The sequence below is a fragment of the Aythya fuligula genome, chromosome 2 (genome assembly GCF_009819795.1).
Source record: "Aythya fuligula isolate bAytFul2 chromosome 2, bAytFul2.pri, whole genome shotgun sequence".
NCBI classification, from domain to species: domain Eukaryota; kingdom Metazoa; phylum Chordata; class Aves; order Anseriformes; family Anatidae; genus Aythya; species Aythya fuligula.
The window spans coordinates 84,222,049-84,247,806 of NC_045560.1; the positions used below are offsets into that span (position 1 = coordinate 84,222,049).

General features: G+C 41.1%; 1 protein-coding gene across 1 annotated transcript in view; it reads right to left on the reverse strand.

Annotated features, from left to right (window-relative positions):
* Positions 1-196: 196 nt before the first annotated feature.
* Positions 197-25,758, reverse strand: part of ANKRD33B (ankyrin repeat domain 33B) — a 39,543-nt gene continuing 13,981 nt past the window's right edge. Inside the window, exons 2-4 of the mRNA XM_032181099.1 lie at positions 12,935-13,064; positions 7,636-7,776; positions 197-2,513 (exon numbers count right to left, since the gene is read on the reverse strand). Coding sequence (XP_032036990.1) covers positions 1,663-2,513; positions 7,636-7,776; positions 12,935-13,064 — 1,122 coding nt within the window. The 3' untranslated portion in view covers positions 197-1,662. The remainder of the gene's footprint in view (positions 2,514-7,635; positions 7,777-12,934; positions 13,065-25,758) is intronic.

Genomic DNA, 25,758 nt, shown 5'->3' on the forward strand with positions numbered 1-25,758 from the left:
ATTGTTGGAAGAAGCTGGTCAGAGCAGCAGCTGTGGTCAGCCTGGGCTCCAGCAGAGCAACCCCATGAGGAGAGCACACCACAGCCCATTTCTTATCAAACAGGAGCAAAGCCTGAGCAAAAATATGGCCATTTACTGTAGCATCTGCTTTTTGCTTTTGAACTCCACCGTTATGAATGTGCTTTATTTATTTATTTATTTATTTATTTTTTTTTTTATTTTATTTTATTTTTAACTAAGCAGCAAGTTTAGACGATGTGTTTCCATAAGCACAATGTGCTGTTCTGGCCAACCCAACAATTTAGATCACATCTGGGTATGGGAGAATGGCTTTCACAGTCTTGAGGACAGTGTGTCCCCACATATCCAGTGGGCTTCAGGGTCTGGGACAGGATGTCTGATGTGGCAGTCTTTTACTGTGGACCGTCATGGTCCATTCCTGCTTTACCTTCAGTGCCAGGAAGTGTTTTCTTCCAGTGTTGAGAAAGGGGAGTAGTGTCCTGCCCTCTGGGGGCACCCAGGTGCATAATATCAAAGCTCACAATGAATCCGGCCATGGTTTCCAAACATCAGTGGCTGAGCTGCCTGATACTGACTGGATTTTCATAGCATATGGCTAGATTTGATAGCTCGGAAAATTGCTTGAATTTCCAGAAGGTGCATGATTATTCTGTCCTGGCTATAATGCAAAAAGGTCCTAAAGTAGACACTCACAATAAGCCTGGTGGTTTTGTTTTATTTTTAAAATAGGAATTTAAATATAAAGAAAAAAATAGCCCACCTGTGGTTCACCATCTCCCTCATTTCACAGTTAAATGCAAAGACAAAGAAATCCCTGAGACTGAAGAGGAGACAACAGATGGTGGATTCAGGGAAACTTAATGGGGGAGGCAAATGTTAGGTGACTGTGACATACAAAAATTAGTTCAGCTTCTCTGTTGCTCCAAAGAAATCAGTCCTTGCCCCTGATTTATATCTACAGAGGATGCGAATACCTCAACTATAGAAATATTTCACATACAGCCCTTTTTTAAACTCAACAAAACAATATCATTAAGAATTGTATCCATACAGACCATATAGGACTGTACAGTTTAATACCTATGCTGTCTTAAACTTTGATTACTGTATTAATATAATATAAAGTGCTTGGTATATTCAGAACAATTATAGGATTGGATTTTCACTGCCCACTGAGACTCTGTGGTGTATTTTAAACTCTTCCTTATTACTATAAAACTTTGAAATACATCTACCTATACAAGGAGAGGAAAAACATCTAGTGTCAAAAGCACAACTCCTTAATTTTGTCCATTGCAAAATGAACAAACGCAAAATATGATCCTTTCATACGTGTTGTTTTTCAAGGTGCTCCTCTGTCATTCACCTGGAACTGGAAAAAAGGAAACCATAAAAGGACGGCACCTCTTAAGCTTCCTATCAGGAGCAGACAGGTAAACTTTTCTGTTTCCCACCCCAAAGTACCTTCACGTCCATGATCAGACAAGCCGAGGCATAGCCCTTGCCCTGTTTATGCACTGTAAAGGCCATCGCTCAGTATTCCAGCTCCAGAAACAGCAGGCATGCATGATGGCACGCAGTCTGCTATCTTGCTCAGATAACAAGACTAATGGATCTCAAACCTTCCTCACTACCATTAAATCAGGTCCTGGATCTGGCAGGAGACACCTGCCTCTGTTTTTGAGCCTCTTCGGCTCTTTTCTTCTCCAGTTCCTCTGCTTTCTTCCGCTCCTCTTTTAGCTCCTTGTACCTCCATTTAGGAATCTGCAAATAGGGGTCGTCCTTAGCACTGCTCCTCCTTCTTGCCTTTTCTGGCTGGAAGGTGGGTGGAGGAGCCTTGCTGATACGGACTTTGGGGATGACAAATCCTGGTCTCACGCTGCTCCGTCTGAGCAGGTGGAGCGGCAAGAGGCTTGTTTTCCTGGTGGCTATAGTGTTCACTTGAGACACTGCAAGGCTGACGGGCTGCAGGCTGGCTCGCCGGTCCTTCTTCTTGGGGATCAATGTGATTTTGGAGTTCTGAAATAATTTCTCATAGCTGCTAACATGGTCTTTGTCCAGGGATCGGATCTCCTCGGCTCTCTGCTTCCTAAGGATTTCCTGCACAGCCAGTCTGCGTTTTCCCACAGCAGGTGGGCTTCCTGGGCACACAGTCCTGCATGACAGAGCAATGAATGGGCTGCCTAAGCTTGTGGTCACCTTCACCATGTGATCAAGGACCCCGTCTTCTTCTGGACCATGGAAAACCCGAAATGAGACAGCCGATCTCATGCACTCAGAAATCCTCTGCAAACAGGTCTTTGGCTCCGCAGCCTTGGCAAGGAGTTCCTTCATCTTTGGCCATTCTGGTTTGTATTGATCACATAACTGTTCTGGGCATGGTCTATCCATCAGCTTTTGCATGATGAAGGCAGATTCTGACCTTCCCGTAAAACAAGCCCATTCCCACGAAGTCAGCCCACGGCTTGGGTCAGTTGAGTGAACATTGGCCCCTCAAGGAAAAGAAAAACAAATACTGTTAGTTAATGAAACTTCCCATACTTCTGAGCACTTTCATATTCAATTTTTGTTTATATGTATCACTGGCAATGTAGATACCTTGAGTATATTGAAAAAGGTTTAAGCTAAAATATGAATGGGCTACAACTTTTGGTTTCTTGATGGGCTTCTCTGCCAGCGGAAGCACCATTCTCAAACAGCCAACACATAACTGACCTACACAGATCTTGGCATGAAAGAAAAGACATTCTGTCACATTGCTTTGGGAGACAGAAGTGTGCAGAGACAGAAATATCATGATAAACTATTTCTCTCAGATTGGGCTGTGGATAGAAGGCGGCACCCTAAGCAAATAAGTTGATCTTGATTTAAATGTAGTTTAAGCGAAGTTTAAAATGACTGCTACAAGAGAAAGCACTTCAAAGAGTCAAGTCTGACCCAGTCTGGAAGGAGGCAAAGAAGAGAAAGATGTAATCAAGTCAGAGAGTTCATTAGCTGTAGAGACAAGAAAGGATTGTGAGAGCTCAAAGGCAGCTGGGTTTGAAGACATTCACTACAGCAGAAGCAACAGACAAACCAATGAGGGGAGAGTGGAAAAAGGTACACAAAAACGTGTCCTTCCACTTCACTAGCCTGTTTTTGAACCCACCCTACCCAAATTTCCTATTCCTGACTCTCTCCTTTCAGGCTAGCCACTTTTCCTGTCCCCTTCTTAACACTTGCCCGTGTCTGCACTCCTTCCCACTAGAGCTGACTGGAAACATGGCAAACTATGTGGAAGATGTTTCCTTGTTGTACACATAACAGGCATGGATTTACTGAAGGAAAAGTAGTAGCTAAAGGAACTGGGTCCAAATATATGTTTTAAGGAACAGTATGCTCTGGTTGTAAACAGGCAAGAGGTGAAGACAGCTGTTTACCATTATCTTCAAGAAAAATAAGTGCCAGCTCTGATATGCTGCAGCTGTGGCACCCTGGATGAGTCCCAAACAAAAACAAGCTGTGTGAGAAAGTGCTGTGAGAAGTATCACTGGGGGCTCCCTGTCTTTGCTTGGTGGCAGCATTCAAGCTTGGACTCTCAGCTCTTGCCTGAGCTGTGTTGCAGCTGTCTCTGGTCTTGTGCCTTGCTGCTCTGGCCCCTGACTTGCAGGCTTGGCTCCTGGTCTGATCTCAGGCTTTGACCCTATGGACTTGCCTCATCACCACAGGCCTGCCTGGCAGTCACAGCAGTACAGGCTGACCGTGGTTGTTGCCACCAGACCCACCCAATTTCTTAAAGAAGCACCTTTGTTGGTGAAGCTAGAGCCTCCTCTGTGTGCCTTGCCGTCACCCTTGGCTCACCTTCCTTTGAGGTGAGGCCCACACTTGCTGATCCCTGACAGATGCGTCCCCAGGTGTTTTGGAAACTTTATGTAGGGAAACAATAGTACAGAGTATGGAAATCCTGATCTTTCAACAAAAATCAATGCTGACTTTGTAACTTGTATCACGAAATCTCTCTAAGGCGTGATTTACTACAGTGGTATTGATTTTCTGTACAAATCCAGAGGCGTTTCTAAACAAAGGTGTCACTCAACAGAACGTGTCACCTGCACAAGACATGAATAGTCTTGTCCCTTTTTAAATATTAACTAGACAGCTACAGTTTCAGCTCTCCATCTCAGACCCCCCATCAGATCCTAGTGGGTTTCCTGACGGGCAGCCAGGCCCCTTTTGCTTGGCCTTGCTGTGCCAAAGGGTCCAGGGAAAGGGAGAACTTAAAGATCAGCTCTGCGATTCCCTTCAGACAACACTCAGTGTGATTGTGGGGGCTTGAGTCCCCCTTGGTTCCCTCTGAAAGGATTGCGGTGGGCCTGGAAATGTCAAACACCACTGCATGTGCTTAAGAAGCATTGCTGGGCTTGCTCAGCAGGACAGGGGTAGAGCGGAGCAGGGCCTTTTCGGCACAGAGGCTCACACATGGTAACTCAGAAGACCTGCAAGAAGCAGGGCTTTGGGTTAGGGAGCTCTTAGCTCCAGAATATTCCTCGGACTCGGGTCCCAAGACAGCACATGGCTTAGGAATAGGCATCAGACCAAAAAGAAGAAAGCAAAACCATAGGACAGCTTTCCCAGGCGGGAGCGGAGTTTAATGACAGGGAGCGGGAGAGCTCAGAAAGACAGGCATCTGTCACCGAGCTGTTTCACACACAGTATTTAAAGCCCAGTCGCTAGATCCACTTCCACTCCAGTGGCGTTACTAAAGCAGCACTCAGTGTACACTGGAGATCGCGATGGGTCTCGCGTGGTGAGTTATGGCTGGCATTTCTGCGCTCCTGCCCGGGCTCTCTGGCTGGCTGCTGGCAGCGCTGCGGCCCTGGCTGTGCAGCAGCCTGTGACAAACTGCCCGCGAGTGAGCGGCTCGGGTCCTCTCTTACTCGCTTTGCATTCCGAAACAGCAAATCCACGTGTTTCAACAATTTGCTTTGAAAGAGCAGACATTATGGCCAAGTGTCTCAGCACACCTTCGTCGTGTAGTGATTGACCTTGGCTACCCTCCAGGAGCACAAGTTTTGGGAAGAGCAGTCACTTTGAAAATCCAGTTCCAGCCATCTGTCACACTCTGCTGCTGCCTCTGCTCCGTCTGACTGTTAAATCCTACTTAGGCAGCTGGAAAGGTGAGTTATTTTTCTTCACTGACCTCCTGCATGGCCCTAAGTAGGTGCCAGAAAACAGAGGTTTTACCCAAGCCATTAAGCAGATACTGGGGTTAAAAACTGCCTGGCTCTAACTCTTTTTTTTTCAAGACACACACCTGTTTTTGTGGCTGTACAACAGGCATAGGTTCTGCAAGAGGCCCATGGCTAATTACAGGTGTTTTCCCCCTATATTTCCAACTATTCTTACCTTTTAACATAGAATTTAACTAGAACCTGAGGGGTTGTTTTATTTGTGAAACTGATTTTTCCCCAAATCTTTCATTAATGATTTATTTCACCTTTTTCAGCAACCTAGCACTTCATTGCTGGCAGTCACTCAGTTCCCTTCAGCCCCCAACTCTGTCTAAATCCATTCTGAATAAGCTGCTCCCTCCCTACATCTCTCCAGACTATACAATGCTAGACAGTAATCGGATATTAAAAGGGGTGCAGGCAATTTGCCATATTTCCTTTGTGGCCCCAATTTTAAGCTGAAAATGTATGAACCCACAAAATACTCACTTAAACATGTAAGTAAACTGCACTATAGAAATTTGGAGTATATTAATCCTTTACTCTTTAGCCAATGTATCTATCCTCACTGTTCCTAATGAACAAACAGCCCAATATAACTTTCTGTAGGTAAACCTGATAGGAGGCTAACAAACCTATTTTCTGGCTGGCTGAAAGTTTGTTCTTCCCACTCTTCTGTTTGCTTAAGTAACATGAAAAAGAGAAGGTGGCTATCCAGATGACAGAGTCAGCAACCATATATTCAACTTTGATATTGATACTTTCTGTACAAGAAATCTAATAACTGGGACTCAGTTCTATAAAAAATTGAAAGGTTGTAAAATAGCTTCTAGTGACCAAAACAGAAGGAACAAGTTTCCATCAGATCTCCAGTGATAGTAATAGAAAGCCATGACACTGTCAGGTCAATTTGATAAATTTTAAGGTCTGGTGACTGAAGTTTCATTTTAAGTGATAACTTATAGCAGCCACTGGAAAATTCTGAACTAGCATCTGCACAAAGCAGATATTAGTCCAGAAACTGCATCTGTGTCTAGCAGTGCTCTAGCTCTAAAAGTAATTTTATAACTTTTATTCATAAAAATTCAACTCCAAAGTGACTGATCTGACTCCAAAACTTTGATTCCAGTGTAAGAAGCTAGAGGATCTTGCAGAAAATAATGTCAGTTACCATATCATTCAAGCATTTTCTGTGCCATATCAACATCTATAAACAGGATATTTTGAAAATGGATGAAAGTAATACCACTATGCTTGACAAATGCCTTCTACTTAAAACACTCAAATTATGAAGGGTTAGACTTCTGTGACAGCAAAACAGCTGAAATAAACCACCCATTCAACATCTCAGTCTACAATGAAATCGACCTGTAGGATTTTTGGTCTAAATAGCAACGATGTTCATATGTTATCTATTATCATGTCCATAAAATCAGATTTGTGCCAAATGCCTGCAATTGTAATAAAATAAAGTATACCAAAACACTTTCATACTCATGAACTAATAATTTATATATTAATAACACAACAAAAGCATCCAATATTGTGTCTAAAGGGTACTGTACAGCCCTGCCAGGGGTCTGGTACTGCTCCTGTAGGGGGTGTTGCCCCAATGTCTCTCACCCTTCCAGGTTTCCTCTCCAAGAGCTCTTCACTTCACCCTGACTACCGCTGGAAATTCAGCTGCAAAGTCTGGGGCCAATGACAAGAAACATATTTCCTGTTCCCAGATGCAAAGAGGCAAGTGGGCAGAGATGGACCTCCTCACTCTCTGTGCTGTGGTTCCTTACCTGCAGCTGGTACAGACTTGCTGGTACCATTCCTCATAAAACTTGAGACCCAACTCAGATCTGTAGAGGGGCTAGAAAGAGAAGTTTCTCCCTGTATTGCCAAATTTCCCAATTTTTTCCCATCCCTGGTGGGGTATGAACCCTGCACCCAAATCTCCCTACTCCACAGCTGGAGGGAGAGGTATAGGTCTGGCCACGAGGCCCCCTGGTGACACTACCATCACCCACCTGTGCACCATCACACCCACAGCAGCTGGCAGCAAGAGATCTGCATGTCTTTCCCAGGTGTGTCACAAATTTCATTAGCTCACCATCTACAAATCTCAGCGATCACATTCCCTGACCTGTCCTGGAGACAATAAATCTGGCACCGAGAGCACCTGGAGAGTTCACGGATGAGGGTTCACAGACAAGCAGAGCTCTCTTCCACCTGCAGCATGTGGCTTCACCTCCTGGTCTACAGTTTCATTAAAGTCTGCATCCCTTTCCAGGAAAGGCTGCACCACACCTCTCAGAAAAACACATCAAGAGGCAATTTTTGTTGTTGCTTGTGTGTGACTGTCTAGTATTTACAGGTAGATGATGAAGAAGAAGCAGCAAAGTGCTTTGCATACCTGCCAACATCAAGGCTTTCACACATTCCGTTCGTCCCTGCATTGCAGATTTCATCAGTGCTGTGAATCCGAACACGTTCCTCTTCTCAATGTCAAGCCCGGGAAAATAGTTCAGCAAGTAGTTTGTAATGGTTATGTGCCCTTTAAAGAAATGAAAAATAACAGAGAAAATCCACCACAGAATTAAGAGGCAGTCTCAAGGCAAAACCAAAAATCGATCCTGCAGGTTTGGAAACTTTAAAAATTAAGGCAATTAATGAGATCTGTTTTCCTCGTGTCCTTTTCTGATGATTGCAGTCACTAGCTTTAGCGTTAGATGGCACTGTCTTGTGGCAAGTGTTGGGATAGGAGCGTAGAAACCTGGGCTCCCATCTTCCCTCAAATTGCTCTCAGTGGGGGGTCCTCTCTGCAAATCATTCTGAGGTAAGGGAATGATTAAAGGCCAGAAGAGATTGCAAGGGGTCTCCGTTTCTTGAATCAATGGGTAGTACTGCCTGTCCCCTGGGAAAGTGGTTGCAAAGATTCAGCATTTTCACTCCTCTGGCAAATTTGAGCCTTTCCTTCACAGTGCTCCATTAAGACGCAATCACTTGTGGCGGTTCCTGCCAATACTACTAACAAACCACTACGGGCCTGATATTAGACAAAGAAATACGTTGCTTTGTATCCCACACATTTATTTTTGTCATGTGCCTCATGAGCCCAGATAACTGGTGTCAGCAAGGGTGTAGCAAGTAGTTGTAGGTGTCTCTAGCTAGATGGTGGGAAGACCAATTAAAACATCAAGCCGTTATAATTGGACTATCAGAACAGGAAAAAATATCTAGTGCCATTATGAGTCATCCAAACCAGCTTTTCCCTCACTTGTCATTCATTTTATGATGCTTTGATGCTTTATAAAATAACGCAGGCTGTCAGGCAGCTGCAACAATCACAATTTAATTACTAGGAGCTGTAAAAATATTCTCTCATCTCACTCTGCAGTCCAGCTGAATATTCTGTGATGCATGTCACTCAAATTCATCTACAAATGTAACTGAAGCAGATTATAATTCATACAGGATGATTTTTAAAGTCTGTGGTATCACACCTGGTGCAGAATTCATCAGCCATTGCTTTGTTCCAACACAGTCCTGCACTCTGGAAAGCAAGTTAAGAAAACCTTTACCAATTAATTTATTTCCTAGGTGTTGCTCTTGGTCTCCTAGAATTTGCTGGACTCTGCTACCTTGCTGCATAGCTGGAAACTGCTGAAACTTGAGCACGTGTGGAGATAGCACAGATCAGTTTAACAATGCCAGAGTCAGGGAAAATCAGGTGAAGAGCTCCCAGTTTGATGCAAATGAAACATAAAGATACAGCAAACTGAGCAAAGCAAAAGTGATCTGGGTTCATGGCAGGATCAAGTGACCCAGTCCTGCTTACTCAACACAGAGGCTTCAGCTTCACTGACTTTATGGCGTGAGACCAAATCCTGACATGATATCAGTTACTACCAGGAGAATCTTTGTTCCCGCACTGTTTTGCAGGACATGCTGTATTTTGTCTACGGACAGCGTGCTTCAGGATGGTTTTGGAACAGCTGAAATAATGTTTTTCAACCACAAAAATCAGAGACAGGAACTGAAACAAGGAGAAATAATAAAGGAAGAAGGAAGATTTTTCAGCACTTATTACATTATTAAAGATGTTCTTCGCTTTGCCAAAACCATAGCTGCATTAAGAGATGTTTTGCAAATCTAGGGTGATCCCTGAGAGTCAATCCTGAGAGGCCTTGTTCATGCAAAACTCTCCAGGGGACTACAGATGGCCTCGTATGATATGGAGAGAATAAAAAACAAAACCCAGCAATAAAACACACAAAAAAAAAAAAAAAAAAAAAAAAAAGAGAGAGAGAAAAAGAGAAATGGAAAGGGAAAGGGAAAAAAGAGGTTTGTGATTCTCAGAAGTTTCATGTCATGAGGGTTCCTGAAAACCGTTTCAGTTTCAATCTGCAGAAATCTCTGTCCTCTGAGGTTTGCTTCAAATTTCAAGTTCAAACAAATATCAAATTCAAAGCAAAACTCAGAGCTGCCAAGTTCTTGTTCAAACTGTGTCATATGCTTTTGATTTAAGGCCACAACGTTTGCTTCAGTTCTCCTGCATTTGCAGGAACCAAAAGCGCGTATCTAAATCGTAAACCAGGTGAGCCTTCAATGATTTAAAGCCTGCTCTGAAAGCTGTTTGCAGCTCTAAAATAAATGAGCGTGGCCTCAGCCAGTCTGGTCGTACTGAATTCGGATCAGGCTCCTGCTGTCTGCCAGCCTCATCTACCCCATGGCAGAACCGGCATGCTAAGGGCACAGTTCTTTGCCCTGCGAGACACATTTAGGGATCAGCACAGATGTCTGTAATAGCTTAATTCGCTTAATTGCTGCCACAAAAGAAATGCATATAATGAATACAATGCTACCTAATAATCTGTGTAATACAGGCAGAAGGATAATCTGCATAGTGAGGAAGATGCTCTGTCACAGACTGTGTGTGGTCTCTGAGCAGTGAATGCTTTCTGGGGGATAGAGGGAACCCAACCTTTTATGATCTGTGTGCTTTAGGTGGTTGTGTTCTCATGTCTTCGTTAATGAAAAGAGATTGGGTTACTTTGTGATTTTGTGTTTGAAGAGCTGCAGCCTGCCCCAAACTGGTTCTTGTATCATATAACATCTATAGTTTAAAAGGGAGCAAATAAACCCCTCTCTGTAAATACCAGTACATACCAATTATCATAGGTTGCCACTGATGTAACTACGTCCTCATGAACAGAGACTGAGAATCAGCAGATTCTAATTAATGTAATTTCCCTTCCTTTTCCCTTTTTTTTTTTTTTTTTTTTTTTTTTTTTTTTGTGACCACTTCCCTTCCTTCCTCTCTTTCCACTTCTTGTTATTCCATTCACTCATTTTCATCAATCTCCCATTTTTTCCATGCTGCCCTCGTATTGCCACGAGGTGATTTTGCGTCTGCTTTAGCACCCATTTCTGGGCACCATCCCCTGCAGGCTGCAACAAACTTTCAGCTTTGAAGGGCAAGCTCCCTTTGAGAAAGCATCCCATGTCTGTAAGAAATACTAAGGGCAAGCAAGCAGACTAAGTTTCTAAAATGGAATTGACACGTGAAGTTAAGTGCTTTGTTTGTGGTTATTTTTCTGTACTAATCAGCTTATTAAGAACCTACTGCTTTCCACTGATCCCTCCAGACTACTTTTTTTCAGGTCAGCCCATGCAGAAGACCTTCAGTTTCAGATTGGTTCTTTGAAATATGTGAATCTGAAGTCATCAAAAGCAGATGGGTATAAGGAGCTGAATTCAATTATCTTCTGAGACTTCAGCTGGTCTTTAAAATAATTCTGTTTGCTTCAATCTGCCGTCTAGGTTGGAGCAGCATGTCTAGGCAGCCATGAACCTGCATAAGCAAGTGTGGATTTTAAACTCCTCTGGCGAAAGTAAAGAGGCTTCCCTGCTGTCTCCCCACTACCTGTGCCCTCTTGTGCAGATGCAGCCCCTGAAGCCCACAGAAGAATCCCACAGGACCGTGGCCTCTTCCCACCCCAAAGCTGCTTTCTGGGGTCAGACCGTCAGTGATGGGCCAGCTGAGAAGAGCATCATAACAAAACCAGAAGTGCTCTCTGAAAACATCTGATATCATCTTGCAATTAACTGAAAGAAAGTGGGTTTGCTACTAGACTTTTCACAAGAAAAACAAACAAACAAACAAACAAACAAAACAAAACAAAAAAAAAACAGTATTTTTGTCACAAATAGCAGTGATCTCTGTGAATAATTTATTTTGCAGAAATATTAGTATTTCCATGGCCTATAGTAAAAATTGAATAAACCCACCACTAAAGGACAGATTGTACAGACTTTGCCGTCGGTTCTTTACAATACACTGCTCGGTGTTAATACTTAAGGCTCAGCAGTAATTAAGCGACATCTAGCACGCTGCAGCTCCTCTGATTGCAACGTTAACCACATGGTAATCTGTACTAATGCTACAGCAGTATCTTGTGATAATGAATGAAATAACTGGTGTCAACGCCAGAGCTGGGGATTATTGCAGGCGGGGGAAAACATCCCAGTTGTTAGGAGTTTGCCTAAGCTTCTGCTGACTGCAGTTGTTTCCAGTTGCGTTGGGAATCAATAGCAAGTGCTGGCAGACAGAGTCAGGTCAATGTCAGCCCCCCGGATTAATTCTGAGCTTATTAGCATGAGTTATAAGGGTCAGGAAGGAGTCGGTATTAATGTTAAACCTTTTATAGTCCAGATTCATGTTAGGCAGCCAAATAGAAGTAGACGAGAGTTTTGGAGACTTCTCTGCTTTCTTTAGAGAACTGCTATCCCCATGGCTTTGCCAGAAACGTGACAACTCTGATTGCTATTATTTCCTCCAGTGTTTAAGACCTGTCTCATAGTGACATCTTCAGCACTGTTCACTTTTTGGTACAACACAGAGCAAAGTTTAGTTGCTAAGTGGAAATTCTTAGTGGCAATATTACTGAGTTAAAATCAAACCCTAAGCTCTCCAATCTTGTAATGTCCACTGGCGCTGTCTGACAGAAATTTGTTTCCTCCTTCCAGCCAGAGAAGAACAGGCAGGCTCTGGGAGGGAATGCTATTTCCAATGATCTCCCAAATTCTTCATCTGTGAGAAGAAATGGTAAAACTCGGTGTGCAGTCCTTACAAAGTGCCTTTGAGGAGCACACTTGAGTGAAGGAAAGGAACCCATGGACACAGATCCAGGCAGGCCCAGGGGATAGCTTTCAGACTACAAAGGGATAGCCCCCGCGCTCAGATTTTTCCTAATCCATATGCTTCAGCGTTTTGTTACCACTTGGAAAAGAAAGCTAGAGCTTTGCTGAAAGGCTTAACATTCATTGTCGCAGTTTTAACAGAGATAATCGGCAGATTGCTTTGTGTATGTGCACTTAGAGCCGGTGCTGCTTTAGGGAGCACCCCCTGCACGTATGTGATCTGTTACACTTGCTGACAGAATATCACCATGCTGGGTGGGATAAAAGACAGCCCGGAGACAAGCTCTGCTCTCACTCCAGTCTGCATCAGGATTAACACGGCTGATGTCAATACAGCCGGTCTGTGATAGAATCAGCACTGGTCAACGCTGAGTCCTGCTGAGGCTGTATAAGAAGGGCTTTTTGCTTTTTACTATGGACTAGTTGAAGAGAAAAAAATACTGGAAATAATAGTCACATCACACGTTTCTCCTAAGACCCTGTACAAGAGGCGAGGCAAAGAACCTTACCTGCCTGTGCAGCTGTGATGAGGGCCGTGTTCCCCTCGTTGTCCTGCCAGTTCACATCAAGGTGAGGGCATTGTGATAAGGCTATTACAATATCCACATACCCCTGGTAACAGGCAACGATAAGACCATTCTGTAAGCAAAGCATAAAGAGAGAGATAGGTTTACTGGACTCAGAAAAGTTCATTGAGAAATCAGAATAGTAGTCTTAGTAGTCTGCTTTTTTTTTTTTTTTTTTTTTTTTTTTTTGGCTGAAGAACTGAACAGGTATCAGCATAACTAGTCATCAGCTCCAGGCGCAATGTTCAGATCCAAAACACTGCTTTTTATCTCTTCCCTTTGGCAAGTGACACTTGTCATTCCTCAGAAATACCTCCGAGAGTAGGTGTTATATTGTACCACTTGGAAAGTAACTGTTTGTAAGTATCGCATGCTCATACGGCTATATACTCCGTATCCAAATGAGAATAAATCAGATTTTATTGTATAATAAAATGAACCAGACAGGTAAGATGAATTCTACCCCACCTGAATATTAATCCTCTGAAAAACAAATGCTTGTTCTCTGAAGGGAAAGTGATAGGGAGGAGCCATGTGTTCGTGCTACCTGTTGCTGTCCTTAAATGTTTGGGATTTCCCATTAGAACCTGACATTTTTGATGAACACAAATAACATAAAATTGCGGTTAGAGTTCCTGTTTCATGTGCTTTATGACACCTGTAAAACTTCCAGGAGAAGCCAAGCCAGGAAGTGAGCCTTATAACTCAGCGCGGTACCTTGCTCAGCTAGCATTTCACTCCAAGGCAATGAACTGAGAGCTTCTCTAAAATGTATCAAGACACACTCGTCATTAATTACATGGAACTACAGTACGTAATCCTGATTCCTTGCTTGACCACAGGGATTAAATCCATTATCCCCAGTCGTCAGGATGACTCAGTAGCCCAGCATTTGCTTGCCTGGGGCTGATGGGTGCGGAGACGGGTGCTTGCAGATGCACCAAAGCTTCCTGCAGTCCCTCTGCATGGCCAACACGCGGCTCAGTTCTCTCCAGATCAGCACCAGCATCTGGCTATTGAAAGGACAGGAGAAGTGACACACATCTCAGCCTCTCTGGTGACCCTGCCTGCCAAAAACGCACTCATGCAGACTCACTACCAATTCACAATCACAAATGAGCAGCAGGAAATAGAATTTGATGAAAAAGAAAAGAAATGCAACAAAACAAAAACCACTAAAACCTTTATAAGTGTAAAATACTGCATGGTCCAGCTTGACTCCCTCACACTTTTTCTAAGTTGCTCTTGCCTCAATGCTCTTTTTATTTCTTTTCCCTGTGGACACTGCTGAGGCAGAGACATTCACCAAATGACCACAACTGCGGCTTCTGATCTATTACCATGATAACCAGGTATTAATATTTCAGTGTCCTGCCTCATTGTTATTCTGGATGGTCTTTTTGGTTTAGTTGGCGATCGGCTTCATTAAGATACAGAGGCAATGCCAGGTCTTTGGGATACTCACGGGCTATGTATGATATTTTGCAATTGCATCATTGGGTAAGATCATTACTTTGAAAGATTTCTTTTGTTGGGGACTGTTCAGATTCATCCAAGTTTTGCTACAATGTAATCACTCACAGCTTTAAAGAAAGAAAACTGTGTCGGTGACAACTTGGTAAGGACTAGAACATTATTTTAGTTTCTAGTAATTTCATTTTTCACCTAATGTTTGGGATATAGGTCTTTACAAGTCCAAAAACTCTGCAGATATGAAACACCATTCAATCATTCAGAAAAATGACAATGACCAATGTATCAGAAAACTCAGCATACAATAATTTGGAGACCTAAAATTCTTGACAATAAAAGGCCTAAAATTCTTGACAATAATGTTTAATGAAAAATTCTTGAAGAGACTGGTATTTACAGCAAAGTCATGTGAATTATTTAGAGTAGATATGTAGATGTTGTCTCTAAGGGAATAATGTGTTTCATGCAGTGTCTGAGATGTATTTTCACAAATATTTTAACAGAATTTTGTGTTCCAAAATTATTTACCAGATGCTAAGGAAAAAATAAAAGGCTCATTTATTGTTCTTTTAAAAAGTGAAGCAAGCAGCAAGACAAGAAAAAAATGACGAGCATTAGTTCTTTTTGCAAGCAAGCTTTGGCATTACAGTATGTAGGGACCATTTGCTGACTTTCGGTGGGCATTTCCAACAAACGGAGCATTAACGACATGCCCAATACATCCCAACATTCTGATTTCAGGAGATATGAGGCACAAATTATCTCAGAATAAATCAGTCTCATTCGCCATTTGCATTTACAAAATGAGGAGATTAGTTAGATATCAACATTTTCTAAACTCAGTTTTCCAAAGATGCTGTCAAAGACTGTCTGCTTAAGGAAAAGGAAAGACAACAGAGAGCGGAGCTTGCTGGGGGATGATATGGTGCAGCAACATGGAAAATCACTTCTCAGGCACAATCGTGAGAAATCTGAAGTGGCTCGGGTAGGAATACAACAACCCAGCATTTGACAGTGAATGACCCATGTCCTCTGGCTGAGCAGCAAGACAAGCAGTTGCCTGAGACCCTAAAACTCATTTACAGTGCCACATGCTTCCTGACACTGTCCAGGGCTGTAAAGCTGATGTGAGTTCCCCCCTGGGTCATGGCACAGTGGAGAGATGGTGTGCTGCAGGACTGCCCTCCTTGGCCTAGCACTCAGGAATGCCTTAGGTATGAAGGGAGTCACAGGAGGCTGCAGCTTTAGAATGAAATCTGTAATAAACCCTCGTATTCGCTGTTATTTCCCCAAACCTGCTTCAATAACACCATGGCAACTTGTGGTTTCAGGTTGTTCTTTTTCCCCCTTTTTTCCTCCCTGCACCCATCTCTTGCCCTGCCTGCACTGTGCTTGCTGAAAGTTACTAATACAGATTAGCCAGCACACACAATCAGTGCATCACATTTTTAACTTCCTCTACCAAATATCCACCACCATAATATGTTTTAAGCTCATTCAAAAAATCTCAATTAGTAGTTATGACTGATATGACACTGTCTTCAGCAAATGGCTTTTTGAAGCAGTCAGTAAAGCAGTAGCCTGTATCTTAGCAGACTGCAATAAAATGCGGCTGAGTGCTCAATGTTTTTCAGAAGATAAACATAAAGCAGTATAAACTAATTTTATCTAGAAAACTCTGAGCCTGAGTCATCTGCTTATCCTCACAAAAGGTATGACACTTCACCTCATTAATATTCTACTAAGGCATCAATTATTCTGCTCCACATATGAATGGTCTTAGGGCAGCTGTGAAATGGTCAGTGTGTGTGCTTTGCGAGAAGAAAGATTGATAATACCTAGGACATGGTTTAGTGGGTGACGTTGGTAGTAGAGTGATGGTTGGACCAGATGATCTTGGAGGTTTTTTACAACCTTAATAATACTATGACTCTGTGATAATAATAATGAATGACTTGAAAGAATAGCTATGGTGTGTCACACCATGCAAGCACAGTATTCCTGCTTTCCAAGGGCTGTTTTTTTGGCTGAGACCTCTTCTCTCCTGTTCAGCAGCCAGGGTTGCTGCCTGTCATTCCCCAAGACCAATGAAACATGACAGGCAAAAAATCTGCTTCAATTCTCTGTGCAGAAGAAGAGCTGAGGAGACCATAAATGCGAAAAAACATTGCTGCCTCTGGACTGTAAGAAAGGTGATTTCTTCATTAGAGGAGACTGGGGCTGCTGGCTTCCCTGGGCTGTGCAAGAGATACTATTTCATCTTCAGATATCACATGCAGACTCCATGTGACAAACAAGAAAGTATGAGCCATCCATCACATCAACTATGTTAAAATTTACTGCAGATTGTTTCACAGAAAGTGTGTGTGTGTGTGTGTGTGACATTGAGCTCAGTAAGAGTTTGGTGGTGTGTTTTTTTTGTTTGTTTGTTTGTTTTTGTTTTTGTTTTGTTTTTGTTTTTCCCAACTACAAATGATACTGCCAGGTGTGGAGGGCTCTGTATTTCTTCTGTGGAATATGTAGCACTACACAGAGCTGCCCCACAGTTTTTCTATACTTTATGACATATTTATTTTTATTTAACAAACATTTTTGTTTTGAAGTGACAGAGCAAAATTAACAGTATTTTATTTAAAATGTATAGCGAAGTAGTCAACCTGAGATAAATGACCATTTTTCCATATATTCTGCATAAAGTATTGCTAGGTTGATACTTAAATGGACAATTTCAGGCATGAGGCTACCTAAAGTTAACCAGATGTTGCAACATCTTCCTCAAGCCATGTTCAAGAAGATTCGCAATGTTGTTCTGTAACTGGAATAAATGTATTCTATAAAAATTTTCCATAGAAGCATAAACTTGAAATAGAACAAAATAGTCTTGGGAAACTTGTGATTCCTCTTAAACTGACATTTCTTCATGTGCCTTTGATTTCATGTAAGGCTTGAATAATGCTGCCACTACAAAAACAGTCTGTTTTGCTCTGTTGGCTAACGATACAGGAATGTGTCTGATTAAGTGAGACCGTGGATATCTCAGGAGACAATTTTATAAATCATATTTTATGACAAAATTACAGATGTAATGCTATTTGTAAACTAGATAATTATGGATAATAGAGATTAAAAAAAAAAAAAAAAAAAAAAGTACTAGAGGATCAATAAAGAACTCAAGCTGAGTATCAGAGCAAATCACATACCACACACAATTATTTTAGCTTTTAAAAAAATCTCTTCAGGCAACGTATTTTCCACCAAGATGTTGAAAATGAGAACAGATTATTATAGCTTTTTGCTTATTATCCCAAACAGAAATTTAGTCTGGCAGAAGATTCATTTGACACTACTCTCATCTTTTTATAAACATCGGGATAAACAACTGTCCACTTTGCTTTGCATACAGTCTGTATGGTATTAATGACAATTCTGCAAGGTTGGTTTAACAGCAATGATTAAACCAGCCTGTAATTCAATTAAATGAGATAATGATTCACTGCAATCCATAATCATATGCAGGGAGAACTATAAAAATTATGTCTAAGTTAAAAGCATATTAGACAAACTATATGGTGAGTAACAGAAAAGGAAGATCAATAAAACATAAAGGAATAAAAAGCTGTTTTTAATTTTTTTTCTTATTAATTTCTGAAAATAAAAATAATTCATAAATCTAATATTTCATGTTACACATAACCTTAAAGTGTATCTCTTTTTAATTAGATAAAGCAAAACAATCAGTCTAAGAAAGAAATCTCCCAAAATTATCTGAGAGAAATTTGGATCTCCGTTAAATACTCTGCAACTGTTTGGAGCTTGAGTTAACAGGGAAACTACACGTTTACATACTAGCGAAGAGTAAAATTTAGTGCTGAGCATCACTATTGGCTATATACTAATTTGTGTACAATGCATGAAAACTTCCCGTCCATATAAAACAACCTGAGAAACTTTTGTAAGTGGCTTGAGCTTGTAGTGTAATTGGTTTAGTTGATTATGTCAGTGGTGACTGAGATGAGGTAATTATTCAGGTCATCAGTCCCATGACAAGTGGTGTTTATGTGCTACAGAAATCCATCAGGCGCATAAGCTTCAACATTATCTGCACAAAATAATTCAGGCTGACCTTTGAGGGAAAGAACTGTTACAGCTTAGTCATATACACATTTATATTTGGAAACTGGAGGAAAAAAAATCAGGAATTTCAATGATTTTTGTCCAACCGTTGTTTGGACAAAACCCCAGACACCTGGCCTGGGGAGATGTTGCTTCCACAGAGGAAAGCAATGAGACAAAAGCAGGGAGAGTATTCCTGCACGAAGTGATGCAGCGGCATGCAAAACCCCGTGATCTGCAGAGGAACACAGCAGCCTACAGCAGCACTTTGTACCCAAAAGCAAACTTGAAGGACCCTATCCATTCCAGCAGCTGAACATGAAAGGCACAAAAATGCCACCTTTGCTTCAGGGCATTACAAACAGATTTATGTTACACTGCAAATCCTACTCCAGGAGAAACAAACACAGGCTGGTCTTCAGACAGGAAGATGACGAACCACAGTTCTCCCCCTCCATTTTGTGGGATATGTTTTATGTCACTTATGCAATAACCCCCCCTTGTATCAGTCACGCTACATGTCTTTAAGTAAACGTATAGTTTAGTGTACGTATCATCTCTGCAAAGGTCTTTACTTAACCTCGTCTAATCTAAATCTCGGTAATCGCCTCTAAGAATAGTTTCAGGAAAGTTCATTTTTGAATGAACTTGCAAAAGCTTGCATTACACAACCAATAAAACCACTTGTGTAATGAATCAAGTAAAAAGAGTGGGCAATTAAAGCCGTGTGACGTCTCTTTTTCAACAACATGTACAGCTTGAACTGGTCTCGGTGTTACTAGCAATACCAGCAGCTGGCAGAAGCCTTGGGAAGCTGCTTCTTGAGGATCTAAGGGGCATACAAGAAAAATGAACTCAATGAGATGAAAACAGGACTGCTACACAGAAAGTAGCAATCCTTTTTCCTTCTCACTCCTGCAGGAAGTTCTCGTGACCTTCCCTTGAGGCAAGCTGGTTGCGCAGGAGCCCTTCACCACACTTCATCTCCTAAGCGAGGCTCAGACATAGAGGGCCACTTCTTCTCTCAGTCTGCAAAGCACTCCTTTATCCTTGCCATCTTCTGCATGCACTTTCCCCAAATCATGCTGTGTGTAAAGGACTGGAGAGCTGCTGCAGTACAGAAGGCATTTTTTGGTTGTATAACCTGACCAACAGCCAGTGCTTGCTAGTACCTCGCCATCCTGACTGCTGTAGTGCGTGGAGCAGAAGCAGGGCCATTTTTATCCCTTTCATCCTTTTTATCATCCTCTTTGCTGCAGAAGGCCAAGAGCAGAGTGCATTCAGGAGTAGAAACAGCCCTGCATAAATAAAAAGATCTGAGGGGCACAGCTGAGTTGCAGGGGAAGTGGATCGCATTGCTAGATGTTTTGTTGTGGGGTCAGATGACACTTGATGATTATTCTTAAAACAGAAGCAATCAGAATCATGTTACTGCATGAAAAATGTTTTCTTGTAGTTTCTTCTCTGAACTCTAGCTTGAAATAAAGAACTGAAGACCTGAACACACAGATAAAAGCAAGTTGCAGGTACCACAAACTCAGGAATACTTTAACTTTTGGGCACCTGAGTTAGGAATTTTAATGTGCTTCCCTTGAAATAGATACAAGTTTATCTACATATATATATGTAGATAATTTATTTGTTCAAGATGTTAGCAGGTATACACACTCATGATAAATAAAAAAATGTTGTGAAATCAATATACAATTTTACAGTGACAGCTGGTGAGACTATATTAGAAATATACTGATCAGCCTTAAGTTCCATCAGGTAGGAGAAATGCCACTGCTGGTGACTGTAGGCTTGTGGAGCAGAACCTATAAAGATCATAAAGAAATTTATGTGGAAAGAGAGGGAACTGGGATCATTGTTATACAACTGAAAACAAAAGTTACTTTCAATGTATTAAGATCAATGCAAAATTAAGCAATGTATGTGACACGTTCACAGCAGAAGTAAACAAGGTGCAATTTTAGAAAAGGAATATGTAAGGAAACTTTAGGGAAATGGTGTTTAATAAAAATGAAATGTACTTAAAATTAATGGACAGTCCATCTAGCAGTTGCCTTAGGCTAGTTTATTTCCATTAGCCATACATTAATAGGAAGCTATCTCTGGGTTCAATACCACTGAAAACAGACCAGGATTCTGCTTCTGGGGAAAAGTTCTGCCTTCTGCTTTCGAGGGCCTGGCTGTAAAGGACAAAATATACTGTGGGGAGATGGCGGGGGAAGTAACACTATTTTGATCAGGTTACATTTCACATTTTCAGTTTATTTTGACCATTATGTTAGGTACAACTACTAAGAAGTGATGATCCCTGACAAATAATGCAACCTTACTAATCCCAGCTTTACTGTTTTATAGCACATAGTAATCAGTGTTAATACTGTCAAATTTTAGTGCTATGTTTTGGTGGTGTTGACAGTAATAATGCAGGATACATGGCAGCCAAATTTGTACATTCCTCCTTGCTGTGTCTGCTTTTCAGTGCTTGTGCTAGACACAGATCAGTCTTCTCCAGCAGTAAAGTAAGGGAAGAGAGATTTATAAGGCAGAAGCAAGAGGTCTGACTTCAGAAAACAATGTAAATGATGGACTTCATTTTAACAGGGATCCTGCCCCAGTGAATGGTGAGCTGATCTCAATTTCACATCTTTGTCTTTCACCTTCTTCCTATGCAATGTTTAGCAAGGCTTCCAAGGGCTGTAAACAGTCCTGTAAACAAGGATAAAGTATTTCTGGTTCCTAAAATGAACGGCAGGTTAGGAAGCCTTGCTCAGAACTGTTGTTTCCAACGAGTGATGGATTTAAGACAGGGCAGCACTGAACACTTCCCCCCATGAATAAGTTTGGCTGGGAGCTTTGACTGCTCCTGCCGATGCTGTGCAAAGCTGCAGGGAGCCTGGGAACCACTGAAAGTAAAACAAGATTGTCATAAGCATCAGACTTTCTATGGAAATAAGTGCATAGAAACCATTTTGGGGGATCTCTCAATTTTCAGTGACTTCAAAATATAGAGTTATAATAACTATCTTCCTAATATATCAATTACACTATTGAAGCATTTTTTTCCCCTAAAAAGGCAAAAGATCTAAGATCTAAACAAAATGAAAGACAGATCTTCTAACACCATAACCCAGACCTGATGTGACTTCAATCCAGTGTCCTCTCTCAGCACGGTAAATTTAGGAATGTGCAGAAATCAGTTTAGATCTGAACTCCATGTCTTGGGCCTTATGAATGCTACTGTTCATTTCTCTTCTGGCCTCTAAACACACACACACACATATACACACACACATCCTTTCATCCATTCACACGCATTTAAAATTAAAAAGAAGAGTTTGCACCATTTTATAAACATAATATTCATATTATATTATTATCATATTATCGTATTATCAATATGGATATTCAGAAGCAATGTGAAACACATTTTGTGCACTAACATAACTGTCACAAAATACTTCCCTTGTCTTTAAGGCTTATCATTCAGCTCTTCTTCTATGTGTTCAATAGATGCATTTTTCTTGCTGTTATGTTCTTTCAGACACACGCTGCCTCTAACCTAGATCTGTTGCAAGAGGCTACACAGTGTTTGAATGCATAGGATGTTGTTTTTTTGGGGGAGATCTCTCCAAAAATAATGATTCATAAAATCTTTGTCTGAAAACAATAACTTTAAATTTGACACTGGGTGATAAATAAATGCACAACTTTCTCCTCCCTCATAATCTATCATTGTTTCTAATCTCCCTCTCCTATAAAAAACATTTTGAAGGCCCTAGTGCAGTGCATTTTCATTGTGGAGCTCTCTGAAGAGACGCTGCCAGTGATGAGTTTGCAAGCACCCTCTTGTGGCAGTGAGCTCCTGTAGTCATATTGGGAAAGACTTCCCATGAAATTTCAATTCCTTTCCTCCAACTTCTGTAAATTCATTTGGCCTATATTTCTCTGAACCATCTCGTAGTGGAATCACACCAGACCCAAACCTTGTTAAGAAAGAGCTTGATATAAATCAGGATGATATAAATTAGGCTTGTCAGCTCTCAGCTGTCTTGCACCTTACTTGTCTTGCATGCCAGCTCCCACACAGTGTGGCTGTGGGATGCACATGTGTGTCTCAAATCAAACTTCACATAGAGGCACAGACCAATCTCCATAACGAAAACGCTTTGATGGAGGGCAAAGAAAATTGTGCTCTTGTGATTTACACTATCAAGCACTGACAACTCTGTAACATTCATGACTGGTTAGAGAGCAAGAACTCCTGCTATTAAACCATCCAGCTACTGTTCTGCTATTTAATAAATACAGTAACTGATGCATACAGCCACTGGAGTGGAAACCCAGTAAGGAACCTGTAGGTTCGGCACCACCCTAGGAGAAATGCATCTGCTTTAACAAAAGGCAGGATGGTATTTTTGAAAAATCAGAGACAAGTACTTGGCTAGATCAAGAGCACTGTTGCTACTGGCTTTCAAGCCCTAGCAAGTAGCCTTACATTTGTTTAGCACTGTGCTTAGGGAACAGGCTGGTCCACAATTATGCTTACCTGCAAGAAGCTTGGCTTGACTTTTTATTTGAGCAAACATGCGCCATGACATCGAATTCAGAAGGGACATTTTTACCTCTAGTAGCTGGCCATTTTTTGTAGATTCAATTTATTTATTTATTTTAATCTCGAAGAGGATGGCTTTTAGGCAGCTTTTCATTTATTTGTTTGTTTATTAATATACAGTCCAATTTTAAATTTCTCAGTATCTCAATAGGCTGCGTAAGGATTCATCATTCACTGCAGCTGTAATCAGTATCAATACATGAGCAAACAGCTCTATTAAGGGGAAAATTGTATTTATAGTATCCAAGTGAGACACTAGCATGAAGACCTTACCTGTCTTAAGTCAACTACAGTACTGCAGCTGGAGTTGAATAAGCCAAAGCATTACACATTTGAACTGTATGTCACTACTTAGCGTCAAGAGCTGAGTGAAGTTCTACCTGCCATTTGTGCAGTTCTTCCTCTTATCAAAGCCTGTGGCCACGCCATCCATCTCAGCTGAGTGTCTAGTTTCATGCCATAAAGGCAGGAAAGTGTCTTCTGCCTCTGTGTCTGGACCTAAGGCTCTCATCATGTTATGAGTACACCTCATTTACCTATATAATAAAGATATGTAGGGAGGGAACTGATCATTGATACATTGTTGGATTTGAAAAAAGAAGACAAAATTAACTACAAAAAAAAAAAAAAAAAAAAAAAAAGACGGAGGAGTAATTTCATATTTATATTCAAATACCTAGAATTACTAAAGATGACCTGCCTATATAAAGGACTGCTAAATCATTAATAGAGTATATCCACTTTATGGAATACTCTTTCAGTCAAACAATCCAGAAACTGTTTTTCTTCTGCTCTATAAAACTGGAAAATATTTGGGTCAGGACTCCAGGAATTCATATAAGCAACCTACCTCTTAAGGACTTGTGCCTATAAGAGAAATAGTAAACATTTAAAACACAGTATTCCAAAGAAAATTACACCTCTTGCTGAAAAGAAACCTGCTACCAAATAAATAAATAAATAAACAAACAGATAAATAAAGCAGTATACATCAAACATATCTGACAGAGTTTTTCAGAGCTGTTTGCAGTGAGCTTGACACAACAACTGAAGAATTACACTGGAGTGACACAGGGTCTTTGGGTACTTCAGGGCAGTGTTGGTATTTTTCCTGCTAGTGGCTCACTAATGAGAGCAGTATCTAGACACACTAAGGGTCTTTTGAATGATGCTCCAGGTCCTTGGAGAAAAGATTTCTGTCTTACAGAGAATTTTCAATACGCAGTCAGAAACTACACACTAAAAACAAAACAAAACCAAAACAAACAAATAAAACCAAGCAAACAAAAGAAAAATAGTTTTGCCTAGCTGGCTTCAAAGCAGCACAGAGCTTTCAAAAGAAAATAAACATAGTTTTATCCCCATGACTCACCACAAAAGCTTTCCAATCTCTCAATCTGAAGATCAGCAAATGAATACCTTTATATAAAATAACAGGATACAGAAAAATATTGGCTGGCTACCCGATGCACTCCATCTCAGTTTGTGTTAGCTATTACTGTTCACAAGAACAGTACGTTCGTCTTATTAAATCTTATAACAACGCGTTATTACATTCAGTGTTTGCCAAACATCATAGCAATTATTGGGCTCGCACTTTCATCTAACTACACATTTGGCTGCAGCCATAACTGTTCATGTCTTGAAAAAATTAGAGATTAACAAATGGGCCTGCACATCCATCAGCTCTGTGCGCTGCTTCCCAGGATTTGTACAGCAGAAGGATAGTTCCCATCGTACTGCATCGAGGTCGCACAGGCTGTCAGGGCTGATCTGTTGCTGTTAGAGAGCTCCATCTTAGCAAAACGGCTGGCAAGCGCAGAAAACTGGAAGTGTTTTTCTGCTAAAGGTATAAACAAAGGTATACCCACAACTGCTGAGATCCTGATATGGTAAATGAGGACCTCTGGTGGAAATGGATTTGGTTGCTTGGAGACGCTAGGCCATTAAACCAGTGCAGAGACGGCCTGGAAACACAATTTTCTTCATTTTTGTGGTGCCCAACTCCACAGCGCTGGACTAGGAAATGGGAACAAAGAAACACATTTTCCTTGAAGAAATATTGTAAAAATGATTCCATTAACATCTGGGCGATTTTTCTATTTCATAAAGATGGAGAGTGTGATAAAGAAACTCTCCAACAATTGGATGCCCATAGGAGGGTTAGCAGTAAACAGGAATAGTGAGAATAAAACAGTGGGATGAAGAGGTATTTCTGTGTCTGAAAGGAAGATAACATATAGAGGTGAGACTAAATATTATAGGGTGTTGGAACTAGATGATATTTAAGGTCTCTCCCAACCCAAGCCATTCCATGATTCTATTATTATAAATTTGGCATTTAGTTAGAAGTGACGCATGACATTCCTAATGTAAATTTTCAGTCCTGCAGCCTAATTATATACATTATTCTGAAGATAACAACAAAAAACAAGCAACCTAACTGACATTTCTACACTATAAATGAATAACAGTCATTTTTATAAAGTTAGCCCTCATCCTTTTAGCAATTACTCAAAGGTCACACTTGTGGACAAAGCAAATAATTTTGCAGTAG